The sequence below is a fragment of the Procambarus clarkii genome, chromosome 5, assembly GCF_040958095.1.
Source record: "Procambarus clarkii isolate CNS0578487 chromosome 5, FALCON_Pclarkii_2.0, whole genome shotgun sequence".
In the NCBI taxonomy this organism is placed as follows: domain Eukaryota; kingdom Metazoa; phylum Arthropoda; class Malacostraca; order Decapoda; family Cambaridae; genus Procambarus; species Procambarus clarkii.
Window position 1 is genome coordinate 32,596,730 of NC_091154.1, and position 21,473 is coordinate 32,618,202.

The window sequence follows — 21,473 nt, forward strand, 5'->3', positions numbered from 1 at the left end:
CCGAAACGTCGTCGTCCCTTCACCTTCTAGTGTGTGGTCTGGTCAACATACTTCAGCCACGTTATTGTGACTCATCGCCTGCATATGGAAACCAAGTATCCAGATGAGCCTCTGATATCAGAAAGAGTACACACAGAAATCACAATAGCGTGATATATCAAATGAACAAATCCACAAGGGAGTCGTTCACAAATCCACAAATCCCTTATGAATTTGTTCATTTGATATATCACGCTATTGTGATTTGTAAGTGTATTGAAGTAAGAGCGAAGAGGTAGAACATATGGTTGACAGAGCTCGGGTGCATGGGGGGGGGATTGCGTGAAGCCCCTGTTGTGCTTTGGAGAAGCTGCGGAATCCTCGTGAGGGCAGTAGGACTCCAGGTTGCAATTTTTTGACCATGTTGTGGTACAGTTGACTAGAACGCATCTGGGAACATCCCCTGCATAGGTTCGAACCCTCATCACGGCCCTTGTAGATTTGTTCATCAGATAGTGTTTTCACAGACAGAATAATGATCAAATGAGATGCGTTATTAAGTGATGATGTGGAGACAAACTCCATACACAGCTTTGAATGTAGACTTGTCAGAGCTAAGTGGCTCTGGAATCTATACACCAGTCCATTAAGAGTCGAGAGGCGGGACCCAAGAGCCGTAACTCACCTCTCGGTAGGTGAACAAGCTCAATGAACCCGAAACTTTCATATCGATAACCTCATAGAAATCAATACTTCGACATATTTCTGTAGTGACCATAAGGAACACTTTTCATTAAACGCTTTTTGTTAAACAAGATGTATAGAAGTAGGAGTCATTATAAGTGGCTTATTATAAAGCGCTTCCCAAGGGAATATTGCAATTTAGAGAGCTGAAGTTTTAAGCTGGAAATCTGGAGTGTCGAGGGAAATATGTTCGTGGGATTTAATTCTACATTCCAGGGGCCACATTGGTGACTGTCACATTCACTTAATTGTATTCACTCACCAGTTATTTATTGCTGGTGAAATATGATAACTATTATTTACATATATTACACAAATATCAATACTGTAAAAGAGAATGCATGTTTGTCCGTCCAAAGTTGGAAGCCAGACCCTTCGGGATAGTCTCACCCAAGTTTGCAGGGGGAAGGGTCTGAGGTACAGGACGGACATATGCTAGTCGGGGTAGGCTTAAATTAAATGTTTAAAGAAATGTTAGCAATTATAAAGACCCCCCCCCCAAGGCCACTTTAATGGTGTTAGATGTGAAACTTGCCATGTGATTAATGTGGAGTTTTTTTTATAAAGAATGTCAACTGCATAATTGACAAAAGTCAATTCAAAACAAAGAGGTATATCACCTTCAAAAAACTACAAAGTGATTACAACCTGGGTTGGCTACAATCTTTTCCTTTCTTAGGGAACAGATAAACAGAAATAATTATCAAAAGAAAGCGCCAAGCCTGGGGGGGGGGGGAGGGAACTATGTAGCATAGAAACTTAAATGCAATCTTTAGCTTCTATTGTTTTAATTTGCATACAGGTTCCTAGGGGGCTTTGGACTTGTGCTATTATTATGTTGATAGATTTAGAGTTATTTAAGAGAGTTACCCCTTTGTTAGTCATGTGACTAACAAGACTAACTTACCCCTTTGTTAGTCGATACCTGATCAACCAGGCTGTGACTCATACGTCAGGCTGCGAGCAGCCGCGTCCAACAGCGTGGTTGATCAGTCCAGCAACCAGGAGGCCTGGTCGACGACCGGGCCGCGGGGACACTAAGCCCCGGAAGCACCTCAAGGTAACCTCAAGGTAGGTCATGTGACTAACAAGACTAACTTACCCCTTTGTTAGTCATGTGACTAGCAAGACTAACTTACCCCTTTGTTAGTGATGTGACTAACAAGACTAACTTACCCTTTTGTTAGTCATGTGACTAACACGACTAACTTACTCCTTTGTTAGTGATGACTGAAGTGTGGTGCTCCCAACACCAGAGTGGCGGCGCTGCCCCGTCACGTCTCTGGCGGAATGTAAAGCGACAGATGTAACCTGTCTCAGTTACCTCCCTCAGTACTGTTGTGAGAGGTTTGTGTGTTAATAATATTCCTCAGGGCTGCAGGTGGTGGATCTTCACAACATAATGGTAATGTAAAAAGTTTAATGAATAATGTAGTCGCACCGCTAGAGATTTAAACGCCAGTGAAGCTGTGGATCTCCAGCGGTGGAGCCTAGCCCATCAAGTCAGCTAATTCGGTTAAAAGTTATTCCTGCTGGAGTAAAAGCAAAGCCCTTAGGGCCCCAGGTAAGTAATTATCAGGAGTAATTGCCAAGCTAGTGTGATCACATGACACTTGCAAGGATTTGGACAAATCCTTCAAAATCCTTTGAACAACTCTTTTGTCCACAATGGACAAAGATTTGGGATATGACGGACAGAAGGGCGTCTTTGTCGGGGTCTACAGGAATACCTTCTCAATACTGCCGATGTCACAAATGTGGACGCGTTATGGACTAAGCTGGAGCTGGACGGTAGAGCGACGGTCTCGCTTCATGCAGGTTGGCGTTCAATCCTCGACTGTCCAAGTGGTTGGGTACCATTCCTTTCCCACCCCCCCTTCCCCCCCGTCCCATCCCAAACCCTTATCCTGACCCTTTCAAGTGCTATATAGTCGTAATTAATGGCTTGGCGCTTTCCCCCTCATAATTCTATTCTAGTAACCTCTCGGCGTGTAAGACTCAGGGACGTCCCCAGGGGTGTCCACGCCCCCAGGGGTGTCCACGACCCCATCTTGAGTGTGTGTACGCGGACGACCAACTGGAGTGCGTGTGGGAGGTGATGCCTCACTAACAACAAGGACTGGTAAGTCTGTGTGCTGAGTGTTGTGTATTAACTGGGAGAGAAACCTGACGTCTAATAACGACACCGTTACCTTGAGGTGTTTCCGGGGCTTAGCGTCCCCGCGGCCCGGTCATCAAACAGGCCTTCTTGTTGCTGGACTGATCAACCAGGCTGTTGGACGCGGCTGCTCGCAGCCTGACGTATGAAACACAGCCGGGTTGATCAGGTATCCTTTGGAGGTGCTTATCCAGTTCTCTCTCTCTTGGACATTGAGAGGTCGGCCAGTTATGCCCCTTATGTGTAGTGGAAGCGTGTTGAACAGTCTCGGGCCTCTGATGTTGATAGAGTTCTCTCTCAGAGTACCTGTTGCACCTCAGCTTTTCAACGAGGGTATTCTGCACATCCTGCCATGTCTTCTGGTCTCATGTGGTGTTATTTCTGTGTGCAGGTTTGGGACCAGCCCCTCTACTATTTTCCACGTGTAAATTATTATGTATCTCTCCCGCCTGCGCTCAAAAGAATATAGATTTAGGCTCTTTAGTCGGTCCCAGTAGTTTAGATGTTTTATTAAGTGGATTCTGGCAGTAAAGGTTCTCTGCACGCTCTCCAGGTCAGCAATTTCTCCAGCTTTGAAAGGGGCTGTCATTGTGCAACAGTACTCCACTCTAGAGAGCACAAGCGTTTTGAAGAGTATCATCATCGGTATAGCATCTCTATTTTGAAAGGTTTTCGTTATCCAACCTGTCATTTTTCTTGCAGTTGTGACGGCTACTTTATTGTGTTCTTTAAATGTAAGGTCTTCCGACATGAGTACACCCAAATCCTTAACATTGCCTATTCGTTCTATGTTATGATTTGACTGAGTTTTGTACGTGGTTTCCGTTTTTATATTTTCATTTTTCCGTAGCGGATGAGCTGGAACTTATCTTCGTTAAACACCATATTATTTTCTGTAGCTCATAGACATAATTGATTTACATCTGATTGGAGGTTTGCCGTGTCCTCTATGTTATCTACTCTCATGAAAATCCTAGTGTCATCTGCAAAGGATGATACAGTGCTATAGATTGGGCACCCAGTAACCGTGCACACAGTAACGACACCGTGCTCCCAGTAAACAAGGTTACGAAAAAAATAGATTCTTCTTGTAGGAATGAGACGGTGTACAGGCGAGACATACGTGGTTGTCACAGTACACATGGTTGTCACAGTACACATGGTTGTCCCCTGGAAACACAAACCGAAACTGTCTCTATTTTCCGCTTGTTACAACTTGTAATAAAGTTGTTACATCTTGGCTTAACGTGTTTATGACGGATTAGAACGTTGTTACAACTTGCTATATTAGTTGTTATAACTGGTTAGGAGGTGTTAAAACTTGTTCGAACGTTGTACCAACGTCGTAGTTTCGGTGTGTGTTTGGCGGGTCTATATGAAGCATGGATTCTTTATTGTTAAAGACCTCTAACGCAATACACGGCCTTTTAAAGGTGGTGATGATCTCTGAGCAGGCAGACGAGAGGCAACATAACAAGACTGACCAAACTCTCAGTAATGGCGACCATGTACATCTAAACTCTTACAGACAGACGTAAAGATAGTCACGAGATGCCTCAACTACCTCTGCCCGGACGAGGTTGCCACAAATACTGGTCATCCACGCCCCCCCCCCCCCCCCACGGCTGCCTGTCACGTCTGGCCAGGGACCTAAGAATGGATTTCTTTTGAAAACCCACAAGCAATTACTGTACCATAGTTTACAGACTTATAAGGTGCTCGCGCTCCGGTAAATGTTGTTCGTCCACAAAACACGGGAAGTAAAACGTCCCGAGAGTGATTGTCCACGTCGAACACTCCATTCCCGGGACATCGGCATACCAATGTTGCTTTTAAAGCTAATTCAGATTCGGTAAATCACTTTCCCGATGATACGAGTTCAACATTTTTACGTGACCTATGTCATGTAATCGCACTCCGCCGCATTGGTCAGGCGCAAGCGAATTAGCCAGTGGCAGTGGCGGGAGCGTTTGGCAGCGGCCAATCAGCGGAGGGCTTCAGGAAGGTGGGCGGAGCAGCTGCGTCTTGGACAAGTTTTAGCGTTGGCACCATCGACGGTGGCTTCCGCAAGCTTGGCATGTAATAAAAGATGGTAGGCCCATTAGACGCACTTGACAAGCGACCCTAAAGTGCTTTCCAGTGTCGCCAGGAAGCCACTTTCCCGCCACCCATAATCTCTCCGTCACCACCTACGAGAAGGCGGGCCCACCCCCACCACCACTCCCCACACATTACCACCCCCACCACCACCACTACTAACACCTCGACCCACACCACCCGCGGGAACAGTCCAAGCCTGGCTGCCTCCGTCGCCACAACCACCATCCTGGAGTTCGCGCGTTACGGTATATTCAAGTTCTGCTGGCATTGTGGCATTGAGGTGACGGAACGGAGAGCAGTAGTGCCAGGGCCACCAGCCGGACAACATCCCCTCGTCTCACGTCTTCACCCATCGACATCGCAAGACATGAAGGCCGCTGAAGCCAGCCGCGAGAGGTTTGCCATCAACAAGTCTTACAGCATTGAGGTTAGTGAAGTATGTGGTCTGAGGATCATGGTAGCGGGCCCACGGGATATTTCCAGATTATCCAAGCTTAGTTTCCTTTGACTAACACAGCACAGCAGGGGAAAGTAACTCGAGTAAACAGCAGTACTGACCGCGGGTGCATCATCCATTACGGTGTGTGGTCCGGGACGACGTCGGAAGGCGCGGTATGGAGCTGAGAACAGCAGCAGGGGTCAAGCCTGCTGACCTTGGCTACACTACCACGATGGTCAAACATATGGACACTAGAGTTCGCTTAACAAACAGGATCTTGAACTCGGGTCAGTAAGCATCACACCAGGAAAAAGAATAATGACGGTTCGGGGACGATGCCCTCTGGTGGAGGCCGCGAGCGATGACGAGAACGTTCAGTAGCTTGGACCAGCCAAGACGGCACCCTCACCACGGTGATAACTGGTCAAGTCATGAGAACTAGAAAAACTATGCTAAAATTCAGGGCAATATTATAAAATGAAACCTTTCCTCTATGATAAAGTAACAGACATGGGATTAATGGATTGTTTCAAGCATATATATATATATATATATATATATATATATATATATATATATATATATATATATATATATATATATATATATATATATATATATATCGCATGGGTCAATATATTCCTTCTGCAGTTCTTAGTTTTGGATAACAAAGGGGAGCCAGGATAACAAAGGAGAACCAGGATAACAAAGGGGAGCCAGGATAACAAAGGGGAGCCAGGATAACAAAGGAGAACCAGGATAACAAAGGGGAGCCAGGATAACAAAGGGGAGCCAGGATAACAGAGGGGAGCCAGGATAACAGAGGGGAGCCAGGATAACAAAGGGGAGCCAGGATAACAAAGGCGAGCCAGGATAACAAAGGGGAGCCAGGATAACAAAGGGGAGCCAGGATAACAAAGGGGAGTTAGGATAACAAAGGGGAGCCAGGATAACAAAGGGGAGCCAGGATAACAAAGGGGAGCCAGGATAACAGAGGGGAGCCAGGATAACAGAGGGGAGCCAGGACAACAAAGGGGAGCCAGGATAACGGGGAATAACAATAAGATGTGACGGGCATTGAGGTAATTTAGGATAATATATTTGTAGTCAGATAATATAATACTTGGAGCGTTCACTTCCACCCTGGGCGTGTTGAGAGCGTTCACTTCCACCCTGGGCGTGTTGAGAGCGTTCACTTCCACCCTGGGCGTGTTGAGAGCGTTCACTTCCACCTTGGGCGTTGGGCGTATTGGGGGCGTTCACTTCCACCCTGGGCGTGTTGGGAGCGTTCACTTCCACCCTGGGTGTGTTGGGAGCGTTCACTTCCACCCTGGGCGTGTTGAGAGCGTTCACTTCCACCCTGGGCGTGTTGGGAGCGTTCACTTCCACCCTGGGCGTGTTGACAACGTTCACTTCCACCCTGGGCGTGTTGGGAGCGTTCACTTCCACCCTGGGTGTGTTGGGAGCGTTCACTTCCACCCTGGGCGTGTTGGGAGCGTTCACTTCCACCCTGGGCGTGTTGAGGGCGTTCACTTCCAAGCTGGGCGTGTTGAGAGCGTTCACTTCCAAGCTGGGCGTGTTGAGAGCGTTCACTTCTAAGCTGCGCGTGTTAGGAGCGTTCACTTGCAAGCTGGGCGTGATGGCAGCGTTCACTTCCACCCCGGACGTGTTGACAACGTTCACTTTCATCCTGGACGTGTTGACAGCGTTCACTTTCATCCTGGGCGCGTTGATAGCGTTCACTTCTACCCGGACGTGTTGAAAGCGTTCACTTCCACCCCGGACGTGTTGGCAACGTTCACTTCCACCGCGGACGTGTTGAGAGCGTTCACTTCCACCCCGGACGTGTTGAGAGCGTTCACTTCCACCCTGGGCGTGTTGGGAGCGTTCACTTCCACCGCGGGCGTGTTGAGAGCGTTCACTTCCACCGCGGACGTGTTGAGAGCGTTCACTTCCACCCTGTACGTGCTGACAACGTTCACTTCCACCGCGGACGTGTTGAGAGCGTTCACTTCCACCCCGGACGTGTTGAGAGCGTTCACTTCCACCCTGGGCGTGTTGGGAGCGTTCACTTCCACCGCGGGCGTGTTGAGAGCGTTCACTTCCACCGCGGACGTGTTGAGAGCGTTCACTTCCACCCTGGGCGTGTTGAGAGCGTTCACTTCCACCCTGGACGTGTTGAGAGCGTTCACTTCCACCTTGGGCGTTGGGCGTATTGGGGACGTTCACTTCCACCCTGGGCGTGTTGGGAGCGTTCACTTCCACCCTGGGTGTGTTGGGAGCGTTCACTTCCACCCTAGGCGTGTTGAGAGCGTTCACTTCCACCCTGGGCGTGTTGGGAGCGTTCACTTCCACCCTGGGCGTGTTGACAACGTTCACTTCCACCCTGGGCGTGTTGGGAACGTTCACTTCCACCCTGGGTGTGTTGTGAGCGTTCACTTCCACCCTGGGTGTGTTGGGAGCGTTCACTTCCACCCTGGGCGTGTTGAGAGCGTTCACTTCTAAGCTGAGCGTGTTAGGAGCGTTCACTTGCAAGCTGGGCGTGATGGCAGCGTTCACTTCCACCCCGGACGTGTTGACAGCGTTCACTTTCATCCTGGACGTGTTGACAGCGTTTACTTTCATCCTGGACGTGTTGACAGCGTTCACTTTCATCCTGGGCGCGTTGATAGCGTTCACTTCTACCCGGACGTGTTGAGAGCGTTCACTTCCACCCCGGACGTGTTGAGAGCGTTCACTTCCACCCTGGGCGTGTTGGGAGCGTTCACTTCCACCGCGGGCGTGTTGAGAGCGTTCACTTCTACCGCGGACGTGTTGAGAGCGTTCACTTCCACCCTGGGCGTGTTGAGAGCGTTCACTTCCACCCTGGACGTGTTGAGAGCGTTCACTTCCACCCTGGTCGTGTTGAGAGCGTTCACTTCCACCCTGGGCGTGTTGGGAGCGTTCACTTCCTCCCCGGACGTGTTGAGAGCGTTCACTTCCACCCTGGGTGTGTTGAGAGCGTTCACATCCACCGCGGACGTGTTGAGAGCGTTCACTTCCACCCTGGGCGTGTTGAGAACGTTCACTTCCACCCTGGACGTGTTGAGAGCGTTCACTTCCACCCTGGGCGTGTTGAGAGCGTTCACTTCCACCCTGGGCGTGTTGGGAGCGTTCACTTCCACCGTGGGCGTGTTGAGAGCGTTCACTTCCACCCTGGGCGTGTTGAGAGCGTTCACTTCCACCCTGGGCGTGTTGAGAGCGTTCACTTCCACCCTGGACGTGTTGAGAGCGTTCACTTCCACCCTGGGCGTGTTGAGAGCGTTCACTTCCACCCTGGGCGTGTTGGGAGCGTTCACTTCCACCCTGTGCGTGTTGAGAGCGTTCACTTCCACCCTGGACGTGTAGAGAGCGTTCACTTCCACCCCGGACGTGTTGAGAGCGTTCACTTCCACCCCGGACGTGTTGAGAGCGTTCACTTCCACCCTGGGCGTGTTGAGAGCGTTCACTTCCACCCTGGGCGTGTTGAGAGCGTTCACTTCCACCCTGGGCGTGTTGAGAGCGTTCACTTCCACCCTGGGCGTGTTGAGAGCGTTCACTTCCACCCTGGACGTGTAGAGAGCGTTCACTAACCAACTTGAACCACCAGGGAGGCAGTGACCAGCCACCAGGGAGCCAGTGACCAGCCACCAGGGCACCGTGACCACCAGGGAGCCAGTGACCAGCCACCAGGGCACCGTGACCACCAGGGAGGCAGTAACCAGCCACCAGGGAGCCAGTGACCAGCCACCAGGGCACCGTGACCACCAGGGAGCCAGTGACCAGCCACCAGGGCACCGTGACCACCAGGGAGCCAGTGACCAGCCACCAGGGCACCGTGACCACCAGGGAGCCAGTGACCAGCCACCAGGGCACCGTGACCACCAGGGAGCCAGTGACCAGCCACCAGGGCACCGTGACCACCAGGGAGGCAGTGACCAGCCACCAGGGCACCGTGACCACCAGGGAGCCAGTGACCAGCCACCAGGGCACCGTGACCACCAGGGAGCCAGTGACCAGCCACCAGGGCACCGTGACCACCAGGGAGCCAGTGACCAGCCACCAGGGCACCGTGACCACCAGGGAGGCAGTGACCAGCCACCAGGGCACCGTGACCACCAGGGAGCCAGTGACCAGCCACCAGGGCACCGTGACCACCAGGGAGCCAGTGACCAGCCACCAGGGCACCGTGACCACCAGGGAGCCAGTGACCAGCCACCAGGGCACCGTGACCACCAGGGAGCCAGTGACCAGCCACCAGGGCACCGTGACCACCAGGGAGCCAGTGACCAGCCACCAGGGCACCGTGACCACCAGGGAGCCAGTGACCAGCCACCAGGGCACCGTGACCACCAGGGAGCCAGTGACCAGCCACCAGGGAGCCAGTGACCAGCCACCAGGGCACCGTGACCACCAGGGAGCCAGTGACCAGCCACCAGGGCACCGTGACCACCAGGGAGCCAGTGACCAGCCACCAGGGAGCCAGTGACCAGCCACCAGGGCACCGTGACCACCAGGGAGCCAGTGACCAGCCACCAGGGCACAGTGACCACCAGGGAGCCAGTGACCAGCCACCAGGGCACCGTGACCACCAGGGAGCCAGTGACCAGCCACCAGGGCACAGTGACCACCAGGGAGCCAGTGACCAGCCACCAGGGCACCGTGACCACCAGGGAGCCAGTGACCAGCCACCAGGGAGCCAGTGACCAGCCACCAGGGCACAGTGACCACCAGGGAGCCAGTGACCAGCCACCAGGGCACAGTGACCACCGGGGGCCTGAAGAACAACAACACTCACGGTGGGAACAAACGTCAGAGCCTCGCCAGGTCTCTGGGGAAGACCCGCGGGAAAGTAATTGTCGCGTGGAAGGGTCGTTAGAGAAGGGGTGGTGGCAATTAGAGTTTGGGACGACTTGTGTGGCGAGGTCGTTAGGCTCCGCGGGCCAGCTGGCGCGAACAGGTAGAGAACAGTGACACATTAACAGGACGACACATAAAACAGACCCACCAAGAGAGACACACACCTGGTGGACACAGGTGGAGACTGAGTGCCCAAATGAGCCACAGGGACGTTAGAAAGAACTTTTTCAGTGTCAGAGTACTTAACAGGTGGAATGCATTAGGCAGTGATGTGGTGGAGGCTGACTCCATACACAGTTTTTAATGTAGATATGATAGAGCCCAGTAGGCTCAGGAACCTGTACACCAGTTGATTGACAGTTGAGAGGCGGGACCAAAGAGCCAGAGCTCAACCCCCGCAAGTACAACTAGGTGAGTACACCCACCAAGACACACTGTATGCACTGTTCTTACGGTGAAGAAGTCCGTCGTCTGAGGAGGAAGAGCTGAGATGTCTGGCCAGGTTCTCTGGGATGGGTGATGTGTTGGGGTTATGGCCAGGTGAGTCGCTCGCCTTGGGCACCTACTCCTTCACTACAATATATGCTGTTTTTTTCTAAGATGTTTCTTCTTGAATCCTCGTATCCCATCGTTAAATATAAGCCTAATTGGGAAGAATCATCGCACACACCCTAACTCATCGCACACACCCTAACTCAAAGCTTTTCCTCCACGAATCACCTAACACTCCATAAATCAGAAGATGGTCTCGCTTCATGCAGGTCGATGTTCAATCCCCCGAACGTCCAAGAGGTTGGGCACCATTCCTTTCCCCCATCCCATCCCAAATCCTTATCCTGATCCCTTCCCAGTGCTATATAGTCGTAATGGTTTGGCGCTTTCTCCTGATAGTTCCCATTCCTTTCATAAATGAGGCTGTTCTCTGGGTAAAGTGATCCTATTGTCCGCTCAGCCGCCCTAGTTAAAGGCCTCGATATTTATCTAGATATCTTTGATAGTCTGAAAGCATATTACGGTTCCAGTAATAGTCTACTTGTAAACTGGCAAGTGAATCCTTGTCCTAAACCGAATGGTCTCTTAAGTTATAACTTTATTGTATTATAAATAGTTGGTTTAAAATATAAAAAGTCTATGTTTAAGTTATTTTCTTTGAAACGAATTGAAGAATTTTGATCTAATTAGTTGGGCACCATTCCTTCCCGCCTGAACTAGCTTCTTGTCCTCGCATATTCCTTCTAAATGCTAGTCACACTGGTTTAGTCCTCTCTCCTCATAATTACCTTCCCTTCTTGTAGAGATATGTTACTGAATATGACAAGGGCTGACTAGTGATTCTAGCACGAATCTTCTCTATATTTCTTATATTCTTCTTGAGAAGCTGAAAAAATAACTCTCCGTAGTTCATTTTAATTTTATATGGCTGACGCTAAGAGATGCGTTTCGTTATTCTTGTCAACATTCTCAAAGGCAGAGTAGAATGGACACAGTTTAGATTGATTGATTGATGAAGATTAAGCCACCCAAAAGGTGGCACGGGCATGAATAGCCCGTAAGTGGTGGCCCTTTTGAGCCATTACCAGTATCAAGAGCTGATACTGGAGATCTGTGGAGGTGCGACTGCACCCTGCGTGACGGGAGATGTCTCCCGTGCACAGTTTAGCTGGAGTAACCTAATATATAACAGAGAGCGAGGGGAGGCGTCTCATGGGACCAAAATGTGTTATGCGGCTGCATCACTTCCCGTGTTGTTACGGTGACTGGGGCAGCACGCTGGATGGTGTGTCTGACTCAACATTCATGTGAACAATTAACAAAATACCGGGAATTTTTGTGAATTTTTGGAATTTTTTCACACACACCCACACACACACACACACACACACACACACACACACACACACACACACACACACACACACACACACACACACACACACACACACACACACACTCACACACACACACACACACACACACACACACACACACACACACACACACACACACACACACACTCACACACACACACACATACACACACACACACACACATACACACAGACACATACAGTTAGTACTTAAGTAGTTAACAGATGGAATGCATTAGACAGTGATGTGGTGGAGGCTGACTCCATACACAGTTTCAAATGTAGATATGATACAGCCCAATAGGCTCAGGAACCTGTACACCAGTTGATTGACAGTTGAGAGGAGGGACCAAAGAGCCAGAGCTCAACCCCCACAAGCGCAACAAGGTGAGTACACACCTCACATACACGTTGTAAATAGCGTATATGCCAAGACTTCCCTGTGGTAAAAGCAGAATTGGATATAGATTGATAGTTGCTTACGGCACATGTCCCATAGGGAAGGTGGAGTTAGTGGGGGAGGTGCAGGGAGAACAAGGTAGAGAGGTATAGAGCAATATTAGAGGAAGAGAGAGGCGGTAAGAGAGGGTTAGAGAACTTGAAGGGAGAGGGCGACGATGGACATTGGAGGGACATTGTGTGACGATGCTGGAGAGGGCTGTAGTGTTGTATTGTGTTGACCTCTTGTGTTGACCCCGTGTGTTGACCCCTTGTGTTGACCTCTTGTATTGACCCCTTGTGTTGACCCCTTGTGTTGACCCCTTGTGTTGACCCCTTGTGTTGACCCCTTGTGTTGACCTCTTGTGTTGACCCCTTGTGTTGACCCCTTGTGTTGACCCCTTGTGTTGACCCCTTGTGTTGACCTCTTGTGTTGACCCCTTGTGTTGACCCCTTGTGTTGACCCCTTGTGTTGACCCCGTGTGTTGACCCCTTGTGTTGACCCCTTGTGTTGACCCCTTGTGTTGACCCCGTGTGTTGACCTCTTGTGTTGACCCCTTGTGAGCGTGTGGTACCTTGAGTCAAGTCTCAGGCGTCTAACACACACACCTGACGACAGACAGACTTACTGAAGAAGCACACACTCCGGCTGGGGGGCTTGGCGGGTCAACTGTGTTTAGTTTAAATTTCAGCTCTCAAGTACCTGGAGGAGTTTAATATTCCCTCCCTGTGAGTCCGGGACCACGGGGCCTCTTGTGCATTCCCAAAACCTAGATGGAATAAAAATACGGTTGGATATGTAGGGTGTGATGGTGAGTTGATGGTGAAGTGTGGTGGTGCCTACCTAACACTTCTTATCTAACAGTGTCTAAGGTGGAGTGATGGTCTCTCACTCTAGCTTATTCATCTTTAAGCTAGAGTGAGCTTATATTTTAAATATAAAACACGGCCTAGCTCACTCCTCGCAAGTTCTGCCTTTGGGTCTTAAGTGACCTCATTCTTTTTTATATACTCTTCCCTGTATTACCTTCAAATGGCCTTCAAAGAAAAGTTCTGTTCTTACAGTGTTCTTAAACCTTCCTCCCTTTTCTTTCCTTGCTCTTCCAACACTTTTGTATCGACTCTCACTTGTTCATTGTTGTTTTCTCTAAGTACTACTTAGCACATGGCCCTTCCTTTGATCCTCATGTATACGATCCTCTAATGACATTAACCTTTTCTATAATACTGGGTTGGCTTCCATAGGCTGCTCTACATCCAGAGTGGGTAATTCTCCCGCCTTATAGCACGCCTCTTAATCTTTAGCTTTTACAAGCATCATCTCTCTCTCTCTCTCTCTCTCTCTCTCTCTCTCTCTCTCTCTCTCTCTCTCTCTCTCTCTCTCTCTCTCTCTCTCTCTCATAGAGCTGGTTCTACGAAACTCTACGCTGGTTAAATATGGTTTACATTAACTACATAGACTCCTTGCCCTTCCAGTGTAAGACCCTGATGGGCCCCTGTTGGGTAGTTCCTGTCATCAGATGTCCTGATTTCCTGCACCACTCTTGAACAAAAATTGATGTCGACACTGGAGGCGTCTTCTGACCTCCAGAAGTTCACCCACCACCTCATGAGGTGATGAGGAGTGGTGAGGATTCACCTGGTGAGGAGTGATGAGAGATGATTGGTGATATGTTATGTGATTGTTAGTGATGATGAATGGTGATTGGCCGTGGAGAGTAATTATCAGAAGGCGGGCAGCTGGGAGGACTATGCAGGATGCCCGTGGTGGGGGTGAGGACACACACAGGGACACGTGGGAAGAGGGAATTTTCAGGGGAAAGTGCCAAGCCATTGGGACTATATAGCACAAGGACGCAGCAGGAGGGGTCACCCCCCCCCCTTGAGGTGCCCCCCCCCCTTCCCTCCCACCTGGATTATGGTAAACAAGACCCACGTGGATGGAACAGTATATACAACTCCGGCTCCCACAGTAACCTTCCTTTGTGATCCGTCAGCATGCTCCCACAGTCAGCGCCTGCCATCCCTCCCACAGTCAGCGCCTGCCGTCCCTCCCACAGTCAGCACCTCCCGTCACTCCCACAGTCAGCACCTGCCGTCCCTCCCACAGTCAGCGCCTGCCATCCCTCCCACAGTCAGCACCTCCCGTCACTCCCACAGTCAGTGCCTCCCGTCCCTCCCACAGTCAGGGCCTGCCGTCCCTCCCACAGTCAGCACCTCCCGTCACTCCCACAGTCAAGAACGGGTTGCACAGTCAGCGCCTCCCGTCCCTCCCACAGTCAGCGCCTGCCATCCCTCCCACAGTCAGCACCTCCCGTCACTCCCACAGTCAGCACCTCCCGTCCCTCCCACAGTCAGCTCCCGTCCCTCCCACAGTCAGCACCCGTCCCTCCCACAGTCAGTGCCTGCCGTCCCTCCCACAGTCAGTGCCTCCCGTCCCTCCCACAGTCAGCGCCTGCCGTCCCTCCCACAGTCAGCACCCGTCCCGACTACTGCCATAATTGACAGGAGAGCATCAGCACCAGCTGCCGCCCCAACACCGCTGTCCGCACCAGCTGGCCCTCAGGCGGCTGTGTAGGGAGGGAGGGAGGGCAAGATTGAGGGAGGGAGGGGCAGAGGGTGAGGGAGGGAAGGAGGGAAGGAGGGAGGGGCTGAGGGTGAGTGAGGGAGGGAGGGAGGGCAAGAGGGTGAGGGAGGGGCTAAGGGAGGGAGGGAGGGTTAGGCAAGAATGAGGCAACCATAAAGTGAAGGAGGTTAATTAAGAAGAGGTCAGACCCAGGTTCGAATCCTGGCCCGGGGTTAAAACAAACCGGCAGCGCTTCTTTACCTCATGCCTCTGTTCACCTAGCAGTGGCTGCATCTTGGACAACGTCAGCAGTTGGCCAAATAGTTTGATATATACATCCACACGCCCCACACACACACGATACATTCACCTCGTGACAAAACTCTGGAAAGATTGACTGGGAACCAATCCATAATTATTCGCCCCTATTCATCCAGCAGCAATTGGGGACCTGGAAGTAAATCGATTGGCGGGTGGTGTTCCAGGGGAGGGGAAAGCTCTCGGCCTCCTGACAGGCATCACAACGCCTCTCCTATTCTACCTGGTTGATACCTGGTTGATACCTGGTTGACACCTGGTTGATACCTGGTTGATACCTGGTTGATACCTGGTTGATACCTGGTTGATACTTGGTTGATACCTGGTTGATACTTGGTTGATACCTGGTTGATACCTGGTTGATACCTGGTTGATCAACCCGTCCTCTTAAAAATAACGTCACTTTTGGCTGGTATGCGCACTATGGCCAAATTTGGACGTAATTTGAAATGAAATCGACTCACAAAAGTGACGTTCTGTTCCGTTTTCTATTTGAGTCGTCCGGCGTACGCGCAGAGGTTATAAGAGGACACTTTAAATTAACGTTTTTCATAACGTTTTGAAACTTTATGAGAATTTCCTGCCCACCTAACCTATCAGAGGACCCTTAACTTACTGTTGTTGAAAAAAAAATCCCAAATTTATTTTCATATTTTTTTTCAATTTCAAATTACGTCCAAATTCGGCCATACGGGCAAACGGCCAAAAGCGACGTTCTTTTTAAGAGGACAGGTTGGGTTGATACCTGGTTGATACCTGGTTGATACTTGGTTGATACCTGGTTGATACTTGGTTGATACCTGGTTGATACCTGGTTGATACTTGGTTGATACCTGGTTGATACTTGGTTGATACCTGGTTGATACCTGGTTGATACCTGATTAATGGGGTTCTGGGAGTTCTTCTACTCCCCCAAGCCCGGCCCGAGGCCAGGCTTGACTTGTGAGAGTTTGGTCCACCAGGCTGTTGCTTGGAGCGGCCCGCAGGCCCACATACCCACCACAGCCCGGTTAGTCCGGGAGAGAGAGTTAGAGAGAGAGAGAGAGAGAGAGAGAGAGAGAGAGAGAGAGAGAGAGAGAGAGAGAGAGAGAGAGAGAGAGAGAGAGAGAGAGAGAGAGAGAGAGAGAGAGAGGAGAGGGAGGTGGTGGGAGTCACTTTATGGTCCGGGGCCAAGCCTGGTGGCCGGGCCGGACATGCAAGCCATCAGCTCGCGTCAACACCGCCGGGCCTATATCTTCCCCCTCAAGCAAGCTCCGCCAATTACCCTACTCCTATATAATATATTTATTACCATCAAATCTTCCATATATTTCGTTTAAAAAAAAAGGCTCGTCTAGCCTTAGCTACAGTTTTAGATGGTTCATAAATATTAGGGTGAAATCATTCTATAAAGATTGAATATATTTGAGTCAAATATGCCAGAGTGTGTGTTATACTTTCCGCGCGCACACACACACACACACACGCACGCAGATGAGAGAAACCGCCACCAGAGCCCACTCAACAGGTGGTGGTGAGGTGTGGAGGGAGGCCCTGTAGGCACTATCTGGGAGGGACACACACACACACACACACACACACACACACACACACACACACACACACACACACACACACACACACACACAAGAGCACGGAGGTTACAAATGAAGCATCTTAAGCGCTGTTGAACCATACAATAATGACCGCCTTGACCAATAGACACAGAATAAGACTGAAAGGGGCACTAGGGGGTGCCATAGCGCCCCAGGAGAGTGTAGGGGACCTCCGTAGCGCCGGCCCTACACCTCACGTCCCTTAATATAATGCTGACGCTCAGGGCCGCTCTCCTACCATGAGACTAATTAATAACAATTCTCACAGCAATATCTGCCTGAGGTAGGTGGTGGCAGGCCACCAGGGACCATGAGGACCACACATCACAACATGGAGACACGACCACGTTTCGGTCCGTCCTGGACCATTATTAAGTCGTGTGATAATGGTCCAGGAGGGATCGAAATGTCGTTGTTTCTCCATTTTCTGATGTGTGGTCTGGTCAACATATCTTCAATCCCGTTACTGTGACTCATCGTCTGCACCAGATACCATGATGTAACTATTGCAACCTCTGCAACCTTGAGTTTAAGTCAAGAAACTGCATTAAACCGCATCTGATATTTGCTCAACAGCAGCGACAGCAAAACTCTGTATAAAAAAAACTCACGTTTCCTCGAGAATATTGAGTACTATATGCAACCGTCTTGGTCTATCTGCCCCTCCTGGATGGACCTGTCACTTCAGTACCAGCGGGATAACCCCCAGGCCTCACCAGTGTATACAAGATCAACGTTCTCAAGGCTCTCCACACGGCCCGACTTCTTGGTCAACCACAAGCTGGTCATTACAACTCAAGACGCTCAGCCGGCACCAGCTTTATTATTTGTAAATTCACTACAACGCCATTCCTTACCGATAATTTACTACTTCTACCATTCTCAAAAGGGCTTAGGGCTGCCCCCCTGGAGGGAGTGGGCTTAGGGCTGCCCCCCTGGAGGGAGTGGGCGTGGGGCTGCCCCCCCTGGAGGGAGTGGGCGTGGGGCTGCCCCCCCCCCTGGAGGGAGTGGGCGTGGGGCTGCCCCCCTGGAGGGAGTGGGCGTGGGGCTGCCCCCCCTGGAGGGAGTGGGCGTGGGGCTGCCCCCCCCCCCTGGAGGGAGTGGGCGTGAGGCTGCCCCCCTGGAGGGAGTGGGCGTGAGGCTGCCCCCCCCTGAAGGGAGTGGGCGTGGGGCTGCCCCCCTGGAGGGAGTGGGCGTGGGGCTGCCCCCCCCTGGAGGGAGTGGGCGTGGGGCTGCCCCCCCCCCCCTGGAGGAAGTGGGCGTGGGGCTGCCCCCCATGAAGGAACATGAAAAAAGTAGTAAGACTCTGCGTCAAATGGGCGTTAAACCGCCAACCCCCCGGATGTCATTAGCCAGCACAACGAGGCTGTTCGTCCTCCCTCCCTCTCTCTCTCTCTCTCTCTCTCTCTCTCTCTCTCTCTCTCTCTCTCTCTCTCTCTCTCTCTCTCTCTCTCTCTCTCTCTCTCTCTCTCTCTCTCCCTCCACTCCTTCCCTTCCAATCCTCCCTGTGCTCTCCCCCCTCCCCTCCTTTCCCTCGAATCCTTTCTTTTTCCTTTTATCGCTTCATTTTTTGTCGATTTCTTCCTTTCTCCCCATATTCCTTACCCCTCCAACTCTGTCTCTCGCTTCACTCCTGCAATGGTCCTGGGTCTCAGAGGTGGTCGGTGTTCATCCCAGGTGGTCGGTGGCTCCTAACTCCGTTACTGGCTCCTGTTGGGCACCGTTACTGGCTCCTGTTGGGCACCGTTACTGGCTCCTGTTGGGCACCGTTACTGGCTCCTGTTGGGCACCGTTACTGGCTCCTGTCGGGCACCGTTACTGGCTCCTGTCGGGCACCGTTACTGGCTCCTGTTGGACACCGTTACTGGCTCCTGTTGGGCACCGTTACTGGCTCCTGTTGGGCACCGTTACTGGCTCCTGTTGGGCACCGTTACTGGCTCCTGTTGGGCACCGTTACTGGCTCCTGTTGGGCACCGTTACTGGCTCCTGTTGGGCACCGTTACTGGCTCCTGTTGGGCACCGTTACTGGCTCCTGTTGGGCCGTGCTACTTGTATTTTTATTTCCTGTTATGATCTATTTCTGTTCCCTGTTGGACTGTGATAGTGGTTTGTATGTGGCTGCCTGGTTCCTAGTGGACTGTATTGCTAAATTTAGCTATGTCTAGGCTAAACAGACATACAGTATGTATTAAGGATATACATATGTATAGAACGTGTTCACTGAGAATAAATGTAGAGCTGGGTAGAGTTTTAGGCTGGTAAATATGGCGGTTATAGAGCCATGGCTCGTGTTGTCAGGCAACCGCCCGAACGAGCCAAATGACGCTGTGTTCGGGTTTTGTTTACATCGTCAGATGAGACTATGGAACTCTGAATTACATATAGCCCCATTACAACTATTCATATCAGTAGCCATAGTCATAATTCAAATTGCCGCGTCGTTTGAACCCCCCCCCCCAGCGCAGGGCGCCTATTGGTGGAGAATAACAACCCAAACATGGCAATAAGGCTGAGGTGTTGACATAGTTTAAAGCCTTCGTGATGAAGTGTCAGTACTGGTGAGCAACTATAGATAGGCGTTGAGGTATGTATGTCTCTATCAATCTTTCTCTCTTCACTTATCTCCTCCCTTTCTCACCTCTTCACCTTATATCCCCCCCCCCCACCATTCTCCTTCTTTCTTCCCTATCTTTCAAAAAATTATATTTTACGAAGGGCTAAAACTTCCAATTAACTCTACGGAAAACACAACCTCTAGTTCAGACATGAGTTCATGAAATCGCTAAATTAATATGCCAATATTTCTTAAAAATGCACTGGAACCATTCCCAATTGTCCTCTGACAGGTCCATTATGTCCTTTTGGAAAGGTGAGTGAGAGTCGTCCCAGCGTCTGGCCTCCACCCTCAGATAAACACAAGACATTCTCTCATTGGTAGATCGAAGGTAACATCCTTGTACCAATGTTGGCACGACCACCACAAAGCTTTCGAGGAGACTGACCTGCCATCTACCAACTGGTGCTCCTAGAAACCACATGCACAGTGAGCGTAACACGACACTCACTAGGAGCTTGCTGGTAGATAATACCAACAATGGTAGATAATATCTACCATTGACCAAAGACTGCAAATCTTGGAAACTATACTTGGAGAAAAAAGATCCACCACCGCATAATGATGTCTAAACCGACGTCCTCACCACCATCACAGTTTTACCCAATGCCTTGCCTAATGTTTGAATAGTCGTAATCCTCATGTGTACTTAATCAAACAGTATACTTCGTGTATTCAATGCGGTCAATATTTAACCCAATATATCTAAAGAAATGCATGCTACCCAAGTAAACATATATATATATATATATATATATATATATATATATATATATATATATATATATATATATATATATATATATATATATATATATATATTCTTGCCCTTCTATATAATTTCAATTTTCTGGACTACGTGTGAGAAGGGTGCCAGTGGACCCCTCCTAGCAGGGCTGTTAACCTCACCCCGTCGTCCAATAACTACCAAAAAGGACCAAACTTCAGGAATGAGGAGAAAATGAGTTAAAGCCCCCTGCCAGGGCAGTGAGGGGGGGGGTCCAAGAGCCTACCACGGGGGCGAAAGTCAAAATGTACCAAAGGGGAGATCCCCAATTTGGGCACCAGGTTAGGCAGGAATGTTTTACATAATGAAGGTACGGGTGTAAGGTACAATAGAATAGCCGTAGAGTTGAAATACATTGCAGAATAGAGGAGTATGGTCTGGATCGCGCCATATACTAGAGGCATGTATCGAGAGGGAAGGAATTATCAGGAAAAGCACCAAGCCATTACGACTATATAGCACTTGGAAGGGATTAGGATAAGGATTTGGGATGGGACGGGGGGGGCGGGGGGGGGGGGGGGAGGAATGATACCCCAACCTCTTGGACGGTCAGTGCCCAACCACTCAGAACAGACAGACGGGTGGAATGCAAAACCGGAATAGCTGTATTCATGGAAAGCTTGCTTGGTCTATGATACATCTGCTACCCCTGTTGACACTGCCAGCTGCGTATATCCAGCTAGTCTTGATTACGTTGGTATAGCCTCGCTCGACCTGATTGGCTCGGGTATGGGACGGAGGAGAGGCACGGGTGAGCGTCCCCCCTGATCTCCCAATGCACTAAGCGGCTTACGCACCTGTCCACCAATTAGACGGCTGGAGGCCGGGTCACCTAAACGCCGGGGGGTCAAGAAGAAGGTGCTGGTGCGTCCTGGCGTGAGTGGCGGGGAGTAGAGAATAAGTGTAATAGAGAGACGAACAGTTAACATTTATATCTTATATATTATACATAATATATTAACCCAATATATCAGCACTCAGGTTCTCGA

General features: G+C 50.5%; 1 protein-coding gene across 1 annotated transcript in view; it reads left to right on the forward strand.

Annotated features, from left to right (window-relative positions):
* Positions 1–4,874: 4,874 nt before the first annotated feature.
* ple (tyrosine hydroxylase ple) overlaps positions 4,875–21,473 on the forward strand; it is a 70,539-nt gene continuing 53,940 nt past the window's right edge. Inside the window, exon 1 of the mRNA XM_045748591.2 lies at positions 4,875–5,408. Coding sequence (XP_045604547.1) covers positions 5,349–5,408 — 60 coding nt within the window. The 5' untranslated portion in view covers positions 4,875–5,348. The remainder of the gene's footprint in view (positions 5,409–21,473) is intronic.